The sequence below is a fragment of the Geotrypetes seraphini genome, chromosome 17, assembly GCF_902459505.1.
Source record: "Geotrypetes seraphini chromosome 17, aGeoSer1.1, whole genome shotgun sequence".
Classification (NCBI taxonomy): Eukaryota; Metazoa; Chordata; class Amphibia; order Gymnophiona; family Dermophiidae; genus Geotrypetes; species Geotrypetes seraphini.
Window position 1 is genome coordinate 35,708,855 of NC_047100.1, and position 21,942 is coordinate 35,730,796.

The 21,942-nt window shown below is 44.9% G+C and overlaps 1 protein-coding gene across 4 annotated transcripts in view; it reads left to right on the forward strand.

The window, feature by feature from the left end:
* Window positions 1-21,942, forward strand: part of PRKCD (protein kinase C delta) — a 185,230-nt gene that overhangs the window by 151,701 nt on the left and 11,587 nt on the right. For all 4 annotated transcript variants that reach the window (XM_033926562.1, XM_033926560.1, XM_033926559.1 and 1 more), the window contains 2 exons: window positions 13,349-13,522; window positions 17,159-17,250. In XM_033926562.1, coding sequence (XP_033782453.1) covers window positions 13,349-13,522; window positions 17,159-17,250 — 266 coding nt within the window. The remainder of the gene's footprint in view (window positions 1-13,348; window positions 13,523-17,158; window positions 17,251-21,942) is intronic.

Consider the following 21,942-nt stretch of genomic DNA (forward strand, 5'->3'; position numbering starts at 1 on the left):
AATAGATTATATTTTTGTTTCAACAAATAAAGTGCAACAGGTGATTAAAGCTTCCATAGATCCTATTATTATTTAGGATCATGCGGGAGTATGGATAGAATTACAATTAGATCAATTAGAGAATGGTAGACCTCTTTGGAGATTTGATAATGCATTGCTTGTGGATGACAAATTTTTGGAAAATTTTAAAACACAAATTAACGATTTCTTTCAAATAAATTTAGTGGAGGATACATCTATTGAGAATGTATGGGATGCATTTAAAGCAACTATGAGGGGTAATATTATATCATATTCAGCTTTTGTTAGGAAACAGATTAAAATACAATATATAGAATTAGAAAAAGAAATAAAAATATTAGAAGCTAAATTGGTAAGTAAATGGGAATATGAAGTTTTGCAAGATCTTTTGAAAGCAAAAGGTAAATATAATGAATTAACTTCAAAAATGATAAGAAAAGATTTGTTCTCCAAGCAAACAATGTATTATGGAAATTCTAATAAGGCGGGAAGATTATTGGCAAACTATCTTAAAGCAAAAAAAAGAAGAACTAATATAATTGGAATAAAAGATGATAATGGTATAATAACAAATCAAACAAATATAATTTTAAAACAATTTCTAAAATTTTATAAGGACCTGTATTCTTCCGAGCCTTATTTTGATAGACAAAAAGATGGTAAAAAATTTTTAGATTTAATTAATGGACCTAAGGTTCCTGATCATATAAAACGGAGTTTAGATGAACCTATATCATTATAAAGAATTAGAAACAGCATTGAGATCTCTTAGAGTTGGATCCGCTCCAGGTGGTGATGGATATACAGTAGAATTTTATAAAACATTTCAAAATGTCCTTTCCCCATTTTTACTAAATTTATATCAGACACAACTTATAAAAGGTGATATTAAAGGTACTATGGCTGAATCAATAGTAATTGTTTTGCCTAAGCCAAATAAAGATCCTACTTTGGTTTCAAACTACAGGCCTATATCTTTGATAAATGTGGATAATAAACTTTTGGCGAAAATTTTGGCTTTGAGATTAGCCAAAGCTCTCCCACATATTATAGATATGCATCAAACGGGATTTCGTTGCTAAAAGACATTCCTCTAATAACTCTAGATTATTGTTTCACATGTTAAATTTATCAAAAAAAATGGATGAACCGGTTTTTGCAGTTTCATTGGATGCTGAAAAAGCATTTGATAGGGTAGAATGGAATTTTATGTATCAGGCTTTAGAATGGTTTGGTATAGGTTCTGGATTTATACAAATGGTAAAAACATTGTATAGCTTCCCAATTGCAAGATTAAATATTAATAATATGATATCTGATGGTTTTCAATTGCAGAGGGGAGTTAGACAAGGTTGTCCTTTATCTCCTTTGTTATTTGATGTAGTATTGGAACCCTTATTGTTAGCAATACAACAAACGGGGGAGATACAGGGTATTCCATATTCAGATATGGAATATAAAATTTCAGCTTATGCTGATGATATTTTGCTTTATTTGAGAAATCCAGAGTCTACCTTATCTTCTTTATTGGAATTAATTGATAAATTTGGCAAATTTTCAGGTTATAAAATTAATTGGAATAAATCTGAAATTATACCTTTAAATATTCATTGTGTAAAAGGATTATTTGACACTTTTCCATTCATATGGAAAGAAGAAGGATTTAAATATCTTGGCATTCAAGTTAAAAATACAATTGAAGATACTGTAAAAGAGAATGAAAAACAAGTATTAAAAAAAGTTACGGAGTTATGTAAGCAATGGAACCCCTTACATATTTCTTGGTGGGGAAGAGTTCAAACTATTAAAATGATGATGTTACCTGTAGTTTGCTACCAAATGAGTATGATACCTATTTATTTTCAGGGGTCCTTTTATAAAAAACTTAATAGCATATTAACAAAATTTCTTTGGCTTGGTAAAACACCTAGAATAGCTTTAGTAACTTTGCAAAAATCAATTAAGGAGGGAGGGGTAAATTTTCCAAATTTCTATAGGTACCATCAAGCCTATATTCTACGTCAGGGTATGTATTGGATCCTCCCAGAACTTATAGATAATTCACCAGATTGGTTATATTTGGAATGGCGCCTTATGTTTCCCCTAAATTTAGTTCATCTGCCAAGTATTAATATACCTAAAAGATACAGAGAAAATAAAATATTAATGGATACTTGGAAAACGTTGAGATTTATTAGTAAATTAACACCTATCCCAATAAACAAATCAACTAATCAATCTTTATGGATAAACTCCAAGATCAAAATTGACGGAGCTCAAATCCTTTGGAAGAACTGGATTATTGCAGGCATTAGATCTCTAGATGATGTTATTTCAGAAGGTAAATTGCTGGATTTTCCACAATTGCAACATAGATTTGGTCTTAGTAAAACACAAAGTTTTAAATGGTTGCAATTGAAGCAGGCCATTCAGGTTAGGTTCCCTGAATGGAAAACATTGAATAATCAATATAGTTTAAAGTTCTTATGCTTTCAAGCAGACTTCCTAGGACATCAAGCCGCATTGTGGTATAAATTAATATCTGGATATTTGAATAAAAAACCAAAAAATGGTCTAAGAGATATTTGGAGCATTGAGATTAAGCATCAAATTAATGCATCTCAATGGCCACTAATTTGGTCTTGGAGAATGAGATGTACAGTGTCAGCGTCTATGAGACAAACTTGGTTCTTTTTATTACATAGAGCTTTTTGGACCCCTACACGTTTACAAAAATTAGACAGTTCTAAATCTAATAGATGCTGGCACTGTAATCTAGAACCAGGGACATTAGATCACTTATTGTATCATTGTCCCTACATTAAAAGTTTTTGGAATTCAATTTGGCCACAAATTAATAAATTGATGGAAAATCATATATCAATATCATATGATACAATATTATTTGGAATGATGATGAGGAAAAAAAGTCAAATTACACCAGAAAATAACAAGCTTTTATTAATTATGACAGGAGTTGCCATTCAACATATAACTAACAACTGGAAGAATTATAAAAACCTAAATTATACATTTTGGTGGAATACAATTTGTCATATATACAAAATGGAAAGAGCAATAGCAATACAAAGAGAGAAATATACTAAATTTATAAAAATATGGGGGCCATTGATAAAATATTGCAATGAATAAACAATAGAATTTTTCTTCTTCTTTTCTTCTTTTTAATAATTTTTGAGTGACACACATAGAGGGGAGGTAATGAAAATAATTTTTACATAATATGATATAATATGATATATAATATGCAATGTATGATTGAAAATTAATAGAAGGGTGGGGGGAGGGAGAGGGAGAAAATATATTTAGAACATGATGTATTAGATATAAAAGTGATATTGTGTATTTATCAATTGTATTTTATTATGTTGTACACTTTATGTAAAATTTGAAAATAAAAAATAATGGGAAAAAAAAAAAGAATTGAATGGGCTTTGGTGCGTTTACTGTAAAAGGGGCCCTTAGTCATTCTAATCTGTGCAGAAAGCACTAATTGACAATTGCATCTGGGCACCCCAATTTTTAACAGAATGGTAGTGTAAAACTGTACTAATATGCCTGTACTAGGATTGTTTTTGGATCTAAGTATAAAAATCTTAAATCTACTACTGTGACCCATATAGAATACCATACGTTGTGCATGTTGCATGGATAAATTTAGGTGCAAGCATTTACGGCAAGTCAGTGGCAGACTTAAATGGGTGGATCTAAGCGAACCATGCAACATGCACAACATATGGTATTCTATATGGGTCACCGTAGTAGATTTCCAAAGATTTCTTTTTCTCCAAATCCAAAAGGTGAAGGACAATCGCTGTTGGCTTCCAGTCTAAAATTACACATCAACATTACCTTTGGAACAATTTTAAACACAGGGGAAAAAAGCAGGTTGTTTCACCTGCATTTAAGGGCCTTTTTATTAAGGTACGCTAACCAATTTAGCACACGCTAAATGCTAAGGCATCCATTATATTCTATGGGTGTCTGAGCATTTAGCATGCGTCAATCTCTGCCAGTCTGTGTCTTCTCGCCAGTCCATCTCAGCGAGACACATGATGGTCCTCCTGGGCCACATGGCCTCTACAGTTCATGTGACGCCTTTTGCCAGACTTCATCTCAGAATTCCTCAATGGACCCTTAATATGCTAGAGCGATGTCTCTCAAACTGTGTGCCACGAGAGATTCCAGAATTTTACTTGATTTTTAAAAATTCCCTTCAGAAGTATACCCTAGAATAGATGACATGAACATTGCGTACGCAAGAGTCTGTCGGCGTTGGGAGCATCTGTGTGAGGAAGGATACAACCGCCCAGACAAGCATCATTCTTTGTTGTGATTGGCATGGGTGCATGCAAGTGACGTCATTGTGTCGCACAAGGACATAAGAATTTGCCACTGCTGGATCAGATCAGTGGTCCATCATGCCCAGCAGTCCGCTCCCACGGTGGCCCCCAGGTCAAAGACCAGCGCCCTGAGACCAGCCATACCTGCGTACGTTCTGGTTCAACAGGAACCCGTCCGACTTTGTTTTAAATCCCTGGAGGGTGTTTTCCCCTATAACAGCCTCCAGAAGAGCAGATGCTGTCCCAACATACAAACAGGTTAATGGGGTGGGGATGGGGCATGACTCGGTGAAACTGGGCAGGTCTGGGGGCGTAGCCATGGATCCAGATTTTCCTTCGGGAAAATCTGGTAACCCTAAAGAGGACCAAAGAAATGGGTGGGTGGGGCTGTGGATGGAGTGTGGGCAGGGTCATGTCTTTTTTTTTTATTTTTTTTTTGTCTTCACAAATATGGCAACGCTAGCTGAAAAGTATTATCTGAGGTGAAGTGGTGCATTTTACCTCAGGTGACCCTTTTGCTCTTGCACTGAAATCTTTACTCCAATAGTAAGTGCTACCAAAAAAGCTTAAAAATTGCATAGTATTTTTTGATTTGGGACCAATTGCGAGTCCATCGTGCTTCCTTTTAGCATGGCAATTGTTCTCCTGATTTTCCACATTAGAAGCTCTTCTTGCCCTGAGATTTAAATTACAATGGGGAAAAGAGGAGGAAGCAGGTGAACTGGAGGACAGCACAACATTCAAGAAATCCATCAAGACAAACTAATACCGTGGGAAGCATTTCAATCTCCCCCAGATCCCACAACCTTCTAACTAAATTATCTATCTTGTATTGATCCTGATACAATGTCCAGATCTCCCCCGAAGTAACCTGCTCTACTTTGTAACTCTCCTGGAAATGTCCAGATAATCTCTTGTGTAATCCACCTTGAACTGCAAGGTAATGGCAGAATAAAAATCACTAATGTAATGTATTCTACATAAGCCCCTTTAAATGTGGTGGGAGCAAAAGCACTTAGTTGCATAGCCAGCTCTTGCTGAATTTTCAGCACCATCTGGCAGGGCTGGATTTATTGATGAACTAGAGAAGCTACAGCTTAGAGCCTCACGTACAGATCCATGGTGAGACCTCATCTGGAATATTGTGTACAGTTCTGGAGGCCACATTACCAAAAAGATGTGCTGAGAGTTGAGTTGGTTCAGCGAATGGCAACCAGAATGGTCTCGGGACTTAAGAATCTCCCATATGAGGAACGGCTGGGTAAGTTGAAGCTATATTCACTTGAGGAGCTCAGAGAGAGGGGAGACATGATCGAGACGTTCAAAAATGTCATGGGCCGTATCGAGGTGGAAGAAGATATCTTTTTTCTTAAAGGACCAACGACAACAAGAGGGCACCTGTTGAAAATCACGGGTGGGAGATTTCATAGCGACACCAGGAAGTATTTCTTCACCGAAAGGGTGGTTGATCATTGGAATGATCTTCCACTGCAGGTAATAGAGGCAAGCAGCATGCCAGATTTTAAGAAAAAATGGGATAAGCATGTGGGATCTCTTCATGGAAGAAATTAGGGGGGGTGGTTCATTAGAGTGGGCAGACGTGGTGGGCCGTGGCCCTTTTCTGCCATCATTTTCTATGTTTCTATGTTACAAAGGGCTTTGTTATTAATATGTATTACGTTAATAATAATAATAATTAAAACAGTTATATGTAAAATAGCATTTTAAGCATAGGACACCACATCACTACACAAAAACAATCTAGTGTGATACCATCTGTAAGTGAACGAAAGAAAAAGCATCAGTTACATGGGTGAGGAAAAACTGCTCCCCATCCATACATCAAGACAAAGTTGGACAAGTTCCTGCTGAACCGGAACGTACGCAGGTAGGGCTAGTCTCAGGGCACTGGTCTTTGACCTAAGGGCTGCCGCGTGAGCATGATGGACCACTGGTCTGACCCAGCAGCAGCAATTCTTATGTTCTTAAGTGCTGTATCAAATTTATGGCTTAAGAAAAACATAAGGGATAAATGGCAGTTCACTTGTGCAGATACTTCAGATTTAAAAAATCTATGTGTGGCCAGCCAACGATCGTTTCATAGCTGCCATGCTACTTCAGGGCTACAAGGTCTCACATAGCAAGAAAACTGGAAAACGATAAACTCAAAATAAATCCTCTGTCCACACTCCCCAAAAATTTATGAAAAAGAAACAAACGGAACTCACTGTTTGATGCGCTGATCCTCTGCGTTCTTCAGAAGGTGATTAATCATGGCACCTTGGCGTTCTTCAGCGTTGGGGGCGGAACTAAATGGGACAAACAGCCTTATCCCAGGACAAGCAGGCAGCATATTCTTGACTGATGGGTGACGGCACCGATGGAGCCCCGGTACGGACAATTTTAGAGTGATTGCACTCTAAGAACTTGGAAAGTTCTAGCAGGCCGCACCGCGCACGCACGAGTGCGTTCCCGCCCGACAGAGGCGCGCGGTCCCCAGTTTCTTAGTTTCCGCGGAGCTAAGAAGACGCGTCTCTTTCAACGGCTGTTGAAAGATTTTTTTGTAATCGCCTTCCCGCTCGCGTAAACCCTTTTGGAAATAAAGTTTCCTTTATTTCTTTTCTTTTCTTTAGTTTATAAAAAAAAACAAAAAACTTTAGTTTTTTCTTCATTTCTTTCGGTTCGGCCCGGCGGGGCCTGTTGCCATCATCGAGGCCTCGGCCTTCGATTTGGCAGAAGCGACCAATTTCACTGACAGACCCGCACAACTGGTGTCTGCAGTGTCTTGGTCCTGACCATCGAGCGTCCACCTGCACCCGCTGTGCGACTTTAAAGAAGAGAACTCTAAAAAACTGCCAGATCCAACAGCGGTTGTTATTTGGCGCCGAGATGTCTGATTCCACAGCACCGACATCAGCCCCATCTCAGTCGGCACCTACTTCGTCGACACCGCACGATACCGCGCCGGAGTCGCACCCCGCAGGTAAGCCGGCTAAGAAGCCTTCCCCGTTGGAGCGTCCTGCGGTCTCAGTAGCAGCGAGTCCAATCCTGCCGACCTCGAGGCGCCCACGGAAGCGCTCCGCTCCTATTGAGGTGAGCTCCTCGACATCGGGTTCCTCATCCTCGGAGCGTAGAGCGGCACCACAGGTACCGCAGAAGAAAAAGGCGGTACCGGTGCCTTCGCTGGACGAGCGGATTGCTGCTGTCCTGCAAGTGCAACTTAAGGAGCAGTTGCAACAACTCCTTCCCGCACTTTTGACACCGAGCCTTCCAGTCCCGGTCCGGTCTGAGCCTCTGGTACCGACAGTGGAGCGCCCTCTTTTATCGGCATCCACTTTGTCGGTACCGGTTCACACTGCTTCCTCGACTTCGATGCCAATCTTAGCACCGGAACCGAGAGCTCAACACCAGGCGGTGCAGACTTCGGTACCGACGCAGCATGTCACATCTCCTGGTACCGTGTCTATGAGGTCGGGTAAGTCGGCGCGCAAAACCCGACACCTGGAACCCTCCACTCCGGAGTCTCGAGACCGTGGCTCTCAGATTCGGGACCCTGATTTGTGGGGTGACTCTGAAGAGCCCTTTCTGTCTGAGGGTGAGTGTTCCTCTGATGAAGAGGATCAACTTTTGCTGATCCCTCTTCTAAACAGGATTCCACATCTTTTACCTCTTTCTTAAAAGAGATGTGTGAATCTCTTTCTATTCCCTTGGAGGCTGAGTCGAAAAAATCCAAGGCATTCCTTGATGCTCTGGACTTTGACCAGCCTCCAAGGGAATTTCTCAAACTTCCTCTCCATGACATCTTACGAGAGACTTTTTATAAAAATTTAGAGACTCCCCTGACTGTACCAGGAGCTCCTCGTAAATTGGACTCCATATACAAGGTTATCCCTATTCCTGGTTTTGACAAACTTCAGCTCCCGCATGAGTCTCTTTTGGTAGAATCCACACTTAAGAAATCAGCGGGAGCTAGTGTGTATGCCTCAGTCCCTCCTGGCAGAGAAGGAAAAGCCATGGACAAATTTGGCAAACGTTTATATCAGAATGCCATGTTAGCCAATAGGTCAGGGAACTACGCTTTTCATTTTTCATAGCACCTCATTCAAAACATGGCTACTTTTGAAAAGTACCTCCCTGACCGCAAGAAATCTGCTTTTCATGCCTGTTCTTCCTCTCTTCTCCAGTTACGCAAGTTCCTAGTTCGGTCAATTTATGACACTTTTGAATTGACTTCTAGGGCCACGGCTATGTCTGTTGCCATGCGTCGGTTGGCATGGCTCAGAGTCTCAGAGCTCGATGTAAATCATCAAGACCATCTAGCAAATGCTCCCTGCTTGGGGGATGAGCTCTTCGGAGAGTTCATGGATTCCACTACACAAAAGCTGTCTGCCCATGAGACTCGGTGGGATACTCTCCTGAAGACTAAGAAAAAGAACCCTCCTGCTCGGCCTTTTCGCCAACAATCTGCCTACCAGTGCCGTTATGCTGCCCGTCCCTTGCCACCGGCTACTCAACAGCCTAGACGTCAGCGCCAGCAACAGTGACAACCACCTAGGCCAGCTCAGCAGCAACAGGTGAAGCCTCCTCCACCACAAAAGTCTACCCAACCCTTTTGATGTGATTCTCCAGGGCATAGCCAGTATTCCACCATCTGTCCATCTCCCTCGACCCATAGGAGGACGTCTTTCTTGTTACATCAGCCGTTGGGAGAACATCACATCGGATCAGTGGGTCCTCAACATCATCCGCCATGGCTACTCTCTCAACTTTCAGACACGTCCTGCACAAAGTCTGCCAAGAGAGTCTGCTTTGAACACCTTTCAGTCTTCTCTCCTTCTTCAGGAGGTTCAATCCCTCCTCCTCCTGAACGCCATAGAGGAAGTTCCTCTAGATCAGAAGGGGCAGGGATTCTACTCCCGTTATTTTCTGGTCCCAAAAAAAACAGGAGATCTCAGACCCATTCTAGATCTTCGCGATCTCAACAAATGCTTGGTCAAAGAAAAATTCAGAATGCTTTCTCTGGCCACTCTTTACCCTCTTCTCTATCAGGGCAAATGGCTATGCTCCCTCGATCTCAAAGAGGCATACACTCACATTCCGGTCAATCTGGCCTCCAGACAGTACCTCCGCTTCATGATCAATCATTGTCATTACCAATACAAGGTGCTGCCCTTCGATCTTGCCTCCTCTCCAAGAGTATTCACCAAATGTCTGATTGTGGTGGCTGCCTTTCTACGCTCTCACCACCTTCAAGTCTTTCCTTATCTGGACGATTGGTTAATCAAGGCCAATTCATCTCAAACAGTGCTCCTGGCCACCAACCAAGCCATCCTGTTTCTACAACTTCTGGGGTTCGAGATCAATCTACCCAAATCTCATCTCATCCCCACTCAGAAACTTCAATTCATTGCAGCGGTGCTGAACACAGTCCTCATGAGAGCATTCCTGCCATCCAACCGTCTTCAAACTCTTCAATCTCTATGTCAGCAGGTGCTTCCACAAAGTTCCATCTCTGCCAAGCAAATGATGATACTCTTGGGTCACATGGCCTCCACAGTTCATGTCACACCCCTGCGCACTCCTCAATGGACCCTAGCTACCCAGTGGTCCCAAGCGACGGATCCTTGCTCACGACACATATCTGTGACATCATCTCTTCGTCAGTCTCTACAATGGTGGTTGATATCCTCAAATCTCTCCAGAGGTCTTCTGTTTCATCTACCTCCGCATCAACTTGTTATCACCACCGATGCCTCCCCTTATGCCTGGGGAGCTCATTTGAACGAATTCCAAACTCAAGGACTTTGGACAGCCCAGGAAATGAAACATCACATCAATTTCCTGGAACTCAGAGCGATGTTTTATGCCCTCAAGGCCTTCCAACATCTTCTCTTTCCTCAGGTCCTCCTGCTGTGCACAGACAAACAAGTTGCGATGTACTACATCAACAAGCAGGGTGGGACAGGCTCTCGCCTCTTGTGCCAGGAAGCCCAGAAGATTTGGGCTTGGGCCACAGATCACCAACTATTCCTGAAAGCTATCTACATCCAGGGAGAACAGAATTCCTTAGCAGACAAGCTCAGCAGAATTCTCCAGCCTCACGAGTGGACACTCGATCCTTTGACTCTTCAGTCCATCTTCGCTCAGTGGGGCACTCCTCAGATAGACCTCTTTGCAGCTCCTCACAATCACCAGCTGCCCCTCTTCTGCTCCAGATTCTACTCTCCTCACCGTCTGACAGCGGATGCATTTCTCCTCGATTGGTCCAATCTGTTCCTGTACGCTTTCCCTCCTCTGCCTCTCATGTTAAGAACCTTGTTCAAGCTCAAGAGGGAACGAGCCACCATGATTCTGATTGCTCCACGGTGGCCCAGGCAACATTGGTTCTCCCTTCTACTTCAACTCAGTTCCAGGGAGCATTTTCTTCTTCCACTGTTTCCGTCTCTGCTTACGCAACATCAGGAGACCCTTCTGCATCCCAACCTCCAGTCTCTGCACCTGACAGCTTGGTATCTCTCGGGCTGACTTCGAATGATACTCTTTTGTCTCAGCCCGTTCGCTCCATTCTGGACGCATCCAGGAAACCGGCCACTCTACAATGTTACCATCAGAAGTGGACTCGATTTTCTTCCTGGTGTCTTCTTCATCATTTTGATCCCACTTCCCTCGCAGTGGAAACGTTGTTGGATTATCTTCTTTCTTTGTCTGACTCTGGCCTCAAGTCTACTTCCATCAGAGTTCACCTCAGTGCTATTGCGGCTTTTCATGAGCCAGTTCATGGAAAACTCCTCTCAGCTCATCCCTTGGTGTCTAGATTCATGCGGGGTCTTTTCAATGTGAAACCACCTCTTAAAGCCCCTCCTGTTCTCTGGGATCTCAATGTAGTTCTTTCCGCCTTAATGAAGCCTCCATTTGAACCTTTGGCTACCGCTTCTTTCAAGTTTCTCACTTGGAAGGTACTTTTCCTTATTGCTCTTACCTCTGCCAGGAGGGTCAGTGAGCTACATGCACTAGTTGCAGATCCACCTTTTACTGTCTTTCATCATGACAAGGTGGTTCTGCGTACACATCCAAAGTTTCTCCCTAAGGTTGTCTCTGAATTCCATCTCAACCAATCTATTGTACTACCTGTCTTCTTTCCGAAACCTCACTCGCATTCTGGAGAACAGGCTCTGCATACTTTGGACTGTAAGCGGGCTCTAGCTTACTATTTAGAGCGTACTAAGCCCCACAGATCATCTCCCCAACTCTTTCTGTCCTTTGATCTGAATAAATTAGGACGTCCTGTTACTAAACGTACGTTGCCAAATTGGCTTGCAGCGTGCATTTCATTTTGTTATGCTCAGTCCGGACTGACACTGGAAGGTTCTGTCACGGCCCATAGAGTTAGAGCTATGGCAGCATCTGTGGCTTTCCTCCGTTCCACGCCTATTGAGGAAATCTGCACGGCTGCTACATGGTCCTCAGTTCACACTTTTACATCTCACTATTGTCTGGATACATTCTCCAGACGGGATGGACACTTCGGCCAATCTGTTTAGCAAAATTTGTTTTCCTAATGGCCAACCTTCCTTCCATCCCTCTTTTTGTTAGCTTGGAGGTCACCCATCAATCAAGAATATGCTGCCTGCTTGTCCTGGGATAAAGCACAGTTACTTACCGTAACAGGTGTCATCCAGGGACAGCAGGCAGATATTCTTGTGTCCCACCCACCTCCCCAGTTTGGCTTCTTAGCTGGCTTATCCTAACTGGGGACCGCGCGCCTCTGTCGGGCGGGAAGGCACTCGCGCGTGCGCGGTGCGGCCTGCTAGAACTTTCCAAGTTCTTAGAGTGCAATCACTCTAAAAGTGTCCGTACCGGGGCTCCGTCGGTGCCGTCACCCATCAGTCAAGAATATCTGCCTGCTGTCCCTGGATAACACCTGTTACGGTAAGTAACTGTGCTTTCTGATTGGTCCACCCTGCATTTTAAGCATACTCTTACACAAGCATGGAAAACTATTAAACCTAAAATTTGAGTCCTACTTAATCAAGCAGGGCTTCTTGCAGCGTAGAGGCTGCAAGATGCATATATAGCTAGCTACATTTAGATGAGTCTTTTTGAGCCTGCTAAATTAGGCACAGGTGATTTTTTTTTTTTAAATTGACCTCAAAGTCCATCCATCCATAGAGATACACAAGTGCCACATTGTCTGCAGTGTTCTCTCTTTGTATCCCTGTAGGCAGGATTCTCTGTGTCTTTCTCCATTCTCATTAATAGCTTCTTTGTAGGATCGGGTTGATAGAGCACACCTGCTGTTTAATATACCAATCTGTTTCTGCTTACTCATCTTTTTGGGCTCATAAACCTTTAGGAATGAGCAGTAAGGCTCTGATTCTACAAACGGGGCCTAAAACAGAGGCTTATCGCGTGTCTCAAAAACAAATAGAGAAGTGGAGTCGATGAGCTGGATGAACCAGGTTTATTTAAACAATCATTGAAATAAAATTGATGAATGTGTAAAATGACTCAATGCCAAAGTCAGTACTGCAGATGTAACCCAGAGCTGAGGTTTAGTTCAGCAGGTACAAACAAAAATGCCAAATTGTCCTATCAACAGATGGTGCAACAAAGATCTGTGCCAGTGTGGGAATCAAACGGATGCATCGCGGTCTGTGTTTTGGCTATTACAGCCTTCCTCAGGGGTCCTATAAAAATTTGTTTATGTTCATGTTTCTTAAATCTTTTTAGGCACCTTGAAATTTGTCTTAAAAGCTCTTTTAATCGGTATTTTGGACTTAACATAGGCACCGTTTATAGAATATGGACCAAAATGTAGCCAGGGAGCATCTGGTTGAGAGAGGGTGGATTTGAAAAGCTCTGGGTTTATCAGGCTAACTTTTGAAGTTAAACATCTTTGTTATTAGAGACAGTCTCATTTAACTAGCTTCCTGCTCGACTTGTGACTGCTTTTCTCCCCACAGGTGCTACTTGCGGAACTCAAGGGGAAGAACGAATATTTTGCTGTGAAAGCTCTGAAAAAGGATGTGGTGTTGATTGATGACGATGTGGAATGTACCATGGTGGAGAAGCGCGTCCTTGCTCTTGCGTGGGATAATCCGTTTCTTACGCATGTCTACTGCACTTTTCAGACCAAGGTACTGCCTTCCCTTTGCTTTATTACTAGAAAGAAATCTAAAAGATGGGGAAAAAATTGCAGTCCTGGTGCCACATTACATTTGTCTCCTATAGAATTCAAGAGGGCCTGGGATGTCTCAGAGAAAGGGATAATGGTTACTGCGGATGGGCAGACTAGACGGGCCATTTGGCCTTTACCTGCCGTCTTGTTTCTACACCCACACAGGGTTCAAGACTGATTACAAAAAGAAAGCTGCACTTATGTGTAATGCCACAAAGTACAGAATTCCAGTACATTAGCATAATGTAGTATTCATTTTAGCAATAATATGGTTTGTGGAACAAAATAGTTTTTATCCCAGGACAAGCAGGCAGCTTTTCTCACTAATGGGTGACGTGATCCAACGGAGCCCCAAAGCGGACGCCTCACAAGCAGTCTTGCTTGAAGAAACTCGAAGTTTCGAGTCGCCTGCACCGCGCATGTGCGAGTGCCTTCCCGCCCAGACTAGGGCACGTCTCCTCAGTTCTTACTTTTCCGCATAGCCGAGAAGTCCGTCTTCGACTCTCTGCGTGAAGTTTTTTCACTTGTGCCTTCTAAAGTCCGCGGTTTTGGGTTATTTTCCTCTTAATCGCTGATTTTAAAAAGAGCATAATTGGTCACCTGACTTATTTCAATCAACATGCTGCCAAAAAAAAAAGCACAAAGGGCCACGGTAAGCAGGGATTTGTCTTTATTGAAACAATACAAGCCATGTTTCGGCAAACAATGCCTGCATAAAGGGTCAGCCAGTGAGCAAAATTTGATTGCCTAGTGATGACTCATCTGAACAGGTACCAAGCCCAGTTCCTCCCCTCTTTTATGGGGCTACTCTGCACAAATAGCATAGCACAGTAAAAGAAAATCACTCTGCAATAAGAACATAAGAATTGCCCCTGCTGGGTCAGACCAGTGGTCCATCGTGCCCAGCAGTCCGCTCACGCGGCGGTCCTTTTGGTCAAAGACCAGCGCCCTAACTGAGACTAGCCCTACCTGTGTACGTTCCGGTTCTGCAGGAACTTTGTCTTGAATCCCTAGAGGGTATGGTTGAGTCTCTTTTCTCTGAGCATACGAGAGCTAAATCGTCTTTCTTGATTTGCTGCTTTCAATCCTAATTATTGTACTGATTTCTAGGCTGGTAATTATTAAGTGATTGTAGCTTGCAGTAGGTCAAATTACAAACGCATTTATACAATTGCAGCCTAGACATTGGTGCAATAATTAGGATTGTTTTTGGGTTTCTAGCTGGGATTCCAGGTCTCTATTTGTGCAGCAGCTGATCTGAATGGGTTAGATTTCAAACAAATGAAAATCCACATGGTCAAAGTTCAAGAGGAAGGCTTCAGGGCTGTATTTCTCATACCAGGATAATTTAGTAATCTAAAGCTACCAACTTGTAATGCTAATTATTGAGTAAAGTTAATGCATGAAGAAAGGTTCAATCTTTCTACCAACTTCCCACTCTAATTTAACTGCCTGCCTGTATCAACCAGGGTCAGGCATTGATCCAGCGGTATTGGGTGTAACTCTGGATTAATGCCTGACCATGAAAGACCAAGTAGACTCCTTAATCAGAAAGGGTTTTTTCACTCTCTAGAAACTTCGATCCATTAGAGCATATTTTGATGTGTCAGCATTCAGAATTCTGGTACAATCCCTCGTACTGAGTCAACTTGACTACTGTAACATCGCCTATTTAGCAATTTCCCAAAAGAATATGCGACGATTACAATTAATGCAAAATGCAGCGGTTAGACTAATTTTTGGGCTGAAGAAGTTTGATCACGTGACACCTTACTACCGACAGTTGCACTGGCTACCAATGGAGGCACGCGTAAAGTTTAAGTTCGCCTGTTTCTACTTTAAAGTACTATATGGTCTAGCCCCTAAATACATAACTGACCTTTTCTCCTCAGCCAACAGGCATAAGAGAAGCTCACATTCGAACTTCATTTCCCCCCCAGTTAGAGGATGTAAACTCAAAAAACACTATCAACACCTTCTCTCACATCAGGCAGCATTATGGGGTAAAGATCTAGAACAATTGCTTTCGCCCACTACTTATGAGGAATTCAGGAAGAGCCTAAAAACACAGCTATTCCTGAAGTATCTAGACAGTTGACCCGTACAACTCTTTCTCTTCAATAACAGTTCTCTTGACCTATTAACCACTTTTTTCACTTCTATTAAGTTCAATCAATTTGCACCATCTTTCAATCTTTGTAAACCGCATAGAACTTTACAGTCCTGCGGTATATAAACTGTTATTATTATTTATGATGGGGGATTTTTCGTGTATGTGTCTTTCTGGGAATCGAACAAATATCCCTGACTTGAGGCAGGTTTGATTATTGAGCCAAAACTGAAGAATGCTCTTTCTCTGTACCAGAGTTTCTCCACTCTGATGATAAGGAAGCACAAAAGAGTCAAGTTTTAAGTTAACCAAGCTAGAAAAATAAACTGTATCCATAAGACCAAATGCCTGCAAAGAATAGCTGCTGAGAACAGAATTGACCATCATTGCGCTGTGTAAACCCATTCAGGCCCCGATGCTCAAAAGCTTTCTGTGCCTGTAAGACTAGTTAAAGTAGTCTTACTGGCACGGAAGCTCTCCTGCTGATGTTCAAGAAGGTTCTCGGGGGGCTGCTACCAATCCTCATAGCAGCCTCCGAGAACCCTATGCAAATGCATCAGAAGGAGCTCATTAGTATTTAAGCCCTATGGGAAGCCTGAGGACTGATTGAAGCACCACTAATATAATGTGTAAGGAAAGTCCATTTCTGCCCTTTAGAACCCATTAGTATTTAAACGAGCTCTCCTTGTGATGCAGAAAAGGGAAACCCCCCTCCCCTTTACAGGGCAAAAATTTTCAGCAGGTCTGGACCTGCCGCTACATGCTGTGTGTCTTATGTGAGACACACAACAACTACACCCATTTTAAAAAAAAAAAAAAGTCCCCAGCTGAGCAGCTTCCGGGATTCCTCTATTGCTCAGCTGTTCAGGGCTTTCCCTGCTGCTCAGCTGATCGCAGCTCCAGAAGCTGCCGATCAGCGCTTTGGGGCTTCCCCTGCCGGCTCAGCTGATCATGGCTTCGGAGCCATGATCAGATCAGCCGGCAGTGAGAGCATCAGCGGGACTTTAAAAACTGAGCCAACAGGAGCGATGGGAGGGAGGAGCAGCTGTGTGTAGCAATTGCTCTTCTGAGCTGGTTCCACCCCCTCTTTTATGGGGCTACCCTGCACAAATAACGTGCATATGATTTGCATGCTATTTCTATGAGCATAGCCCTGTCAAAGAAATTTGCTCCCAACCCAGTACTTTTTACCAGGTTGACGGAGCATTGTGCATTCCTCAGAGTCTCCCCGTAACACACACCTGTCCCCTTTTCAAAAGAATCTTTCCTCTTGTCCATTGTCTGAATGGGAAGACCAGTCATCAGTTGAGCCATCCAGCTTTTAGTGAAGGGAGAGACAAACACCTCTCTTCCTGGGCGTCTATGAACCAGTTGGTAGAGCAGGCGGTGGGGCCCGGCTGAGACATTCCGGACTGGGGCAGAACTATGGACGGTCTTCCAGCTACAGTATCTGAGCAATACAGTTCTGCTTTCTTTTATGAATAGGAGCATCTGTTCTTTGTTATGGAGTTTCTGAACGGGGGCGATCTGATGTTCCACATACAGGACAAAGGCCGCTTTGATCTCTACAGAGCAACGTAAGTTTAAGAAATACTCAGGTTTTGGCCAAATGTGTCATTTTCAGGTTGGAGACTGGGTTTTGGTGCTTGACCGAGTAGAAAAGAGGGATGCAAGTCAGGTGACCCAAACAGCCACCCAAACTGCGAGAATCCAGGCAAAAAGACAGCTATCGAAAATGCTGCCCAGATACCCAACGGAATGCTAGAAAGAGGACAAGTCTGTACATGTGGTAACCCTAAGTTTGCCTCCAAAATCCTTTTCAATCCTATAGGAGTTAAAAAAAGAAATATAGGCTTTTTTTTTTTTTAAATGTAGACTCGTACATATTTTGCATGCTAATATTTATGCCTGCTCCCAAGGAGACATGAATGTTATCCCAAGACAAGCAGGCAGCATATTCTTAATGCATGGGCAACGTCACCGACGGAGCCCCGGTACGGACCTTTTTAACTAGAAAGTTCTAGTTGGCCGCACCACGCATGCGCGAGTGCCTTCCCGCCCGACGGAGGAGTGCGTGGTCCCCAGTTTCTTCGTTTCCGCGGAGCGAAGAAGACGCATGTGTTTTCAACGGCCGTTGAAAAACTAATTTTTGCCTTCCCACTCGCGTATTTTCTCACTTTTTTCCTATTTTTCTTATTGGATTCCCTTTATTTTTGTTTTCAAAAAGAAAACTCTTCGAGTTTTCCTTATTTTTTCAGGCCGGCCCCGGCGGGGCCTGTTGCCACCATACAGGCCTCCGGATTCGATTTTGCGGAGGCCATGTTTCCCTTCATGCCCCCTCAACCGGGTTTTAAGAAGTGCCAGCGGTGTGCACGCCCGATCTCCCTCACCGACCCACACAATTGGTGCCTCCAGTACTTGGGTCCAGAGCATCGGGCTGACACCTGCACCCGCTGTGCTACGCTTAAAAAGCGTACTTTGAAAAATCGGCAGATCCAGCAAAATATTTTGTTTGGTACTGGATCTGCAATGGAACCGGCTGCGACGTCGACGGCACCACAAAAGTTGGCACCGACGACATCGACACCACTGGACCCTTCCTCGGGGTCGTTGGGCCCAGGTAAGCCGGCTAAGAAGCCTCCCACTTCCCTTGAGCGCCCTCCTGCCACGGTTGCAACACCGGCCCTCCCGGCACCGCACCGGCCCCGCAAACGCTCTGCTCCGATCTCAGTGAGTGCCTCATCATCGGCCTCCTCATCGCCGGAGCGTAGAGCGGCACCTATGGTACCGAAGAAGAAAAAAGCGGTACCGGTGCCTCCCCTGGATGACCGCATCGCGGCCATACTCCAAACACAGTTCAAGGAGCAGCTGCAACAACAGCTCCAACAACTGTTGCCGGCGTTGCTGGCACCGCACCTTCCGGTCCGAGACCGGTCCGAGCCTCACACTGTCCCATCGGTGTCGACACCCTCGGTACCGATTAATACTTCCATGCCGGTGCTCTTGGCAGAAACACCTACAGTACATACCCGTGATGTTGCCGACCCTGTCCGGTCGCAGGAACGACATTGGTCTTCCTCACCCGGTACCGCCTCGATGCGCTCAGGCAAATCTCTTTCAAAGACCTGCCATGCCGAGCCCTCCACACCGATGTCCAAACGTACGCACCCCGACGTTAGGGACCCAGACTTGTGGGAAGACTCCCCTCACGGTACCGAGGAGTACGCTTCATCAACCGATGAAGAACCCTCCATGACCGACACCGTTTCAAAACCAGAGCAATCCTCTTTCTCCAAATTCCTTAGGGAGATGTCAGCAGCTCTTTCCATTCCCTTAGAGTCCGACTCTAAAAAGTCTCAGGCTTTCCTCGATGCCCTCGACTTTGAGCAACCTCCCAAAGAATTTCTGAAGTTGCCCGTCCACGACATCTTACGGGAAACTTTCTATAAAAACTGGGAAGCTCCCCTCACAGTTCCTGGAGCCCCTCGTAAATTGGATAGCTTGTACCGGGTTATTCCAATCCCAGGGTTTGACAAACCTCAATTGCCCCACGAGTCCCTCCTGGTGGAATCTACTTTGAAAAAATCTCAGGGTTCCAGTGTATATGCCTCCACCCCTCCTGGCAGAGAGGGAAAAACCATGGATAAATTTGGTAAGCGCCTTTTCCAAAATGCCATGTTAGCCAATAGAGCCAACAACTACACCTTCCACTTCTCCTTCTACATGAAGCATCTGGTGCAACAGCTCTCCTCCTTACAGAAATATCTTCCTGAACGTAAGGTCCCTCTTTTCCAGCAACATATTTCCAGCCTCCTCCAACTCAGGAAATTCATGGTTCGCTCCATCTACGACTCATTTGAGCTGACCTCTCGCGCATCTGCCATGGCAGTGGCCATGCGCCATTTGGCATGGCTGAGAGTCTCTGACCTAGACATTAACCACCAGGACCGCCTGGCTAACGCACCTTGTCTGGGTGATGAACTCTTCGGAGAGTCCCTGGACTCAACAACCCAGAAACTCTCAGCACATGAGACCAGGTGGGACACTCTGATTAAGCCTAAAAAGAAGACTCCACCTGCTCGCACCTATAGACAGCAGTCTTCCTACCAGCGCAGGTTCTCGGCCAGACCTCTCAACCCGCCTCAACAGCAGCCGCGCCGACCTTGGCAACAACATCAAACTCAGGCTCGCTCTCAGTCTCACCAACCTGCCAAGCCTCTACCTCCGTCAAAACCATCTCAGCCCTTTTGACTCTTTTCTCCAGGGCATAGCCAGTCTCCCAACATCATTGCCTCTTCCTCAGCCTATCGGAGGTCGCCTCCAACTCTTCTTCAGCCGTTGGGAGGTCATCACATCAGACCAATGGGTCCTCAACATCATTCGCCACGGCTTCTCTCTCAACTTCCAGACTCTTCCACCAGACAATCCTCCCGTAGAGTCTGCTTCTCACTCCTCCCAAACCCCCCTCCTCCTGAGGGAGGTCCAATCCCTCCTTCTTCTCAATGCCATCGAAGAGGTGCCTCCGGACCAATGGGGTCAGGGATTCTACTCCCGCTACTTCCTGGTTCCCAAGAAGACAGGAGACCTCCGCCCCATCCTCGATCTCAGGGACCTTAACAAGTGTATGGTCAAAGAGAAGTTCAGAATGCTCTCCCTGGCCACGCTTTACCCTCTTCTCTCTCAACTGGCTAGACCTCAAAGAGGCCTACACTCACATCCCCATCCATCTGAATTCACGTCGCTACCTCCGCTTTCAGATTCAGCACCGCCACTATCAGTACAAGGTACTTCCCTTTGGCCTCGCATCATCGCCCAGGGTGTTCACCAAGTGCCTTATTGTGGTGGCGGCCTTCCTCAGGTCTCACAACCTCCAGGTGTTCCTCTACTTGGACGATTGGTTGGTGAAAGCAACTACGTCTCCACTTGTGCTGCAAGCCACTCATCACACCATCTCTTAGGGTTCGAGATCAACTACCCCAAGTCGCATCTGCTTCCCACACAGCGACTTCAGTTCATCGGAGCAGTTCTCGACACCACTCTGATGAGGGCGTTTCTCCCCTTCGACCGACACCGGACCCTGCTCCACCTCTGTCGTCAGGTGCTCCTTCATCAAACCATCCCTGCTTGACAGATGATGGTCCTCTTGGGCCACATGGCCTCGACGGTCCATGTACTTCCTCTGGCACGACTCCACCTCAGTGGACTCTAGCCAACCAATGGTCACAGACCACGGATCCTCTTTCTCATCCCATCTCTGTGACATCGTCTCTTCAGCAATCTCTTCAATGGTGGTTGAACTCCTCCAATCTTTCCAGGGGTCTACTCTTTCATCTACCCCCTCACTCCATGATCATAACCACGGATGCCTCCCCCTATGCGTGGGGAGCTCACCTGGGAGATCTACGCACCCAGGGACTCTGGACCCCTCAGGAGCGTCAACATCACATCAATTTCCTGGAACTCAGAGTCATGTTCTATGCTCTCAAGGCCTTCCAGCACCTTCTCTGCCCTCAGGTTCTTCTCCTGTGCACAGACAATCAAGTCGCCATGTACTACATAAACAAGCAAGGCGGCACCGGATCTCGCCTCCTCTGTCAGGAGGCTCTCCGCATCTGGACCTGGGCCACGGACCACAGTCTCTTCCTCAAGGCTGTCTACATCCAGGGCGAACAGAACTCCCTGGCCGACAATCTCAGCCGCATCCTTCAACCTCACGAGTGGACTCTGGACTCTCCAACACTCCGCTCCATCTTTGCTCGCTGGGGCACTCCACAGGTGGACCTCTTTGCAGCTCCTCACAACCATCAGCTGCCCCAGTTCTGTTCCAGACTCTTCTCTCCTCACCATCTGGCCCCGGATGCATTCCTGCTCGACTGGACGGATCGGTTCCTCTATGCCTTTCCTCCACTCCCTCTGATGTTGCGGACGTTATACAAACTCCGCAGGGACAGGGCCACCATGATTCTCATCGCTCCTCGGTGGCCTCGCCAACACTGGTTCTCCCTCCTGCTTCAGCTCAGCTCCAGGGAGCCCATTCCTCTTCCTGTGTTTCCTACTCTACTTACACAGCAGCATCAGTCTCTACTACATCCCAATCTGTCTTCGCTCCACCTGACAGCTTGGTTTCTCTCGGGCTGACCTCTCCAGAGAATCTGTCTCAGCCTGTCCGTCGCATTTTGGATGCCTCCAGGAAACCGGCCACTCTCCAATGTTACCATCAGAAGTGGACCCGGTTTTCCTCTTGGTGTCTCCTGCATCATCACGATCCC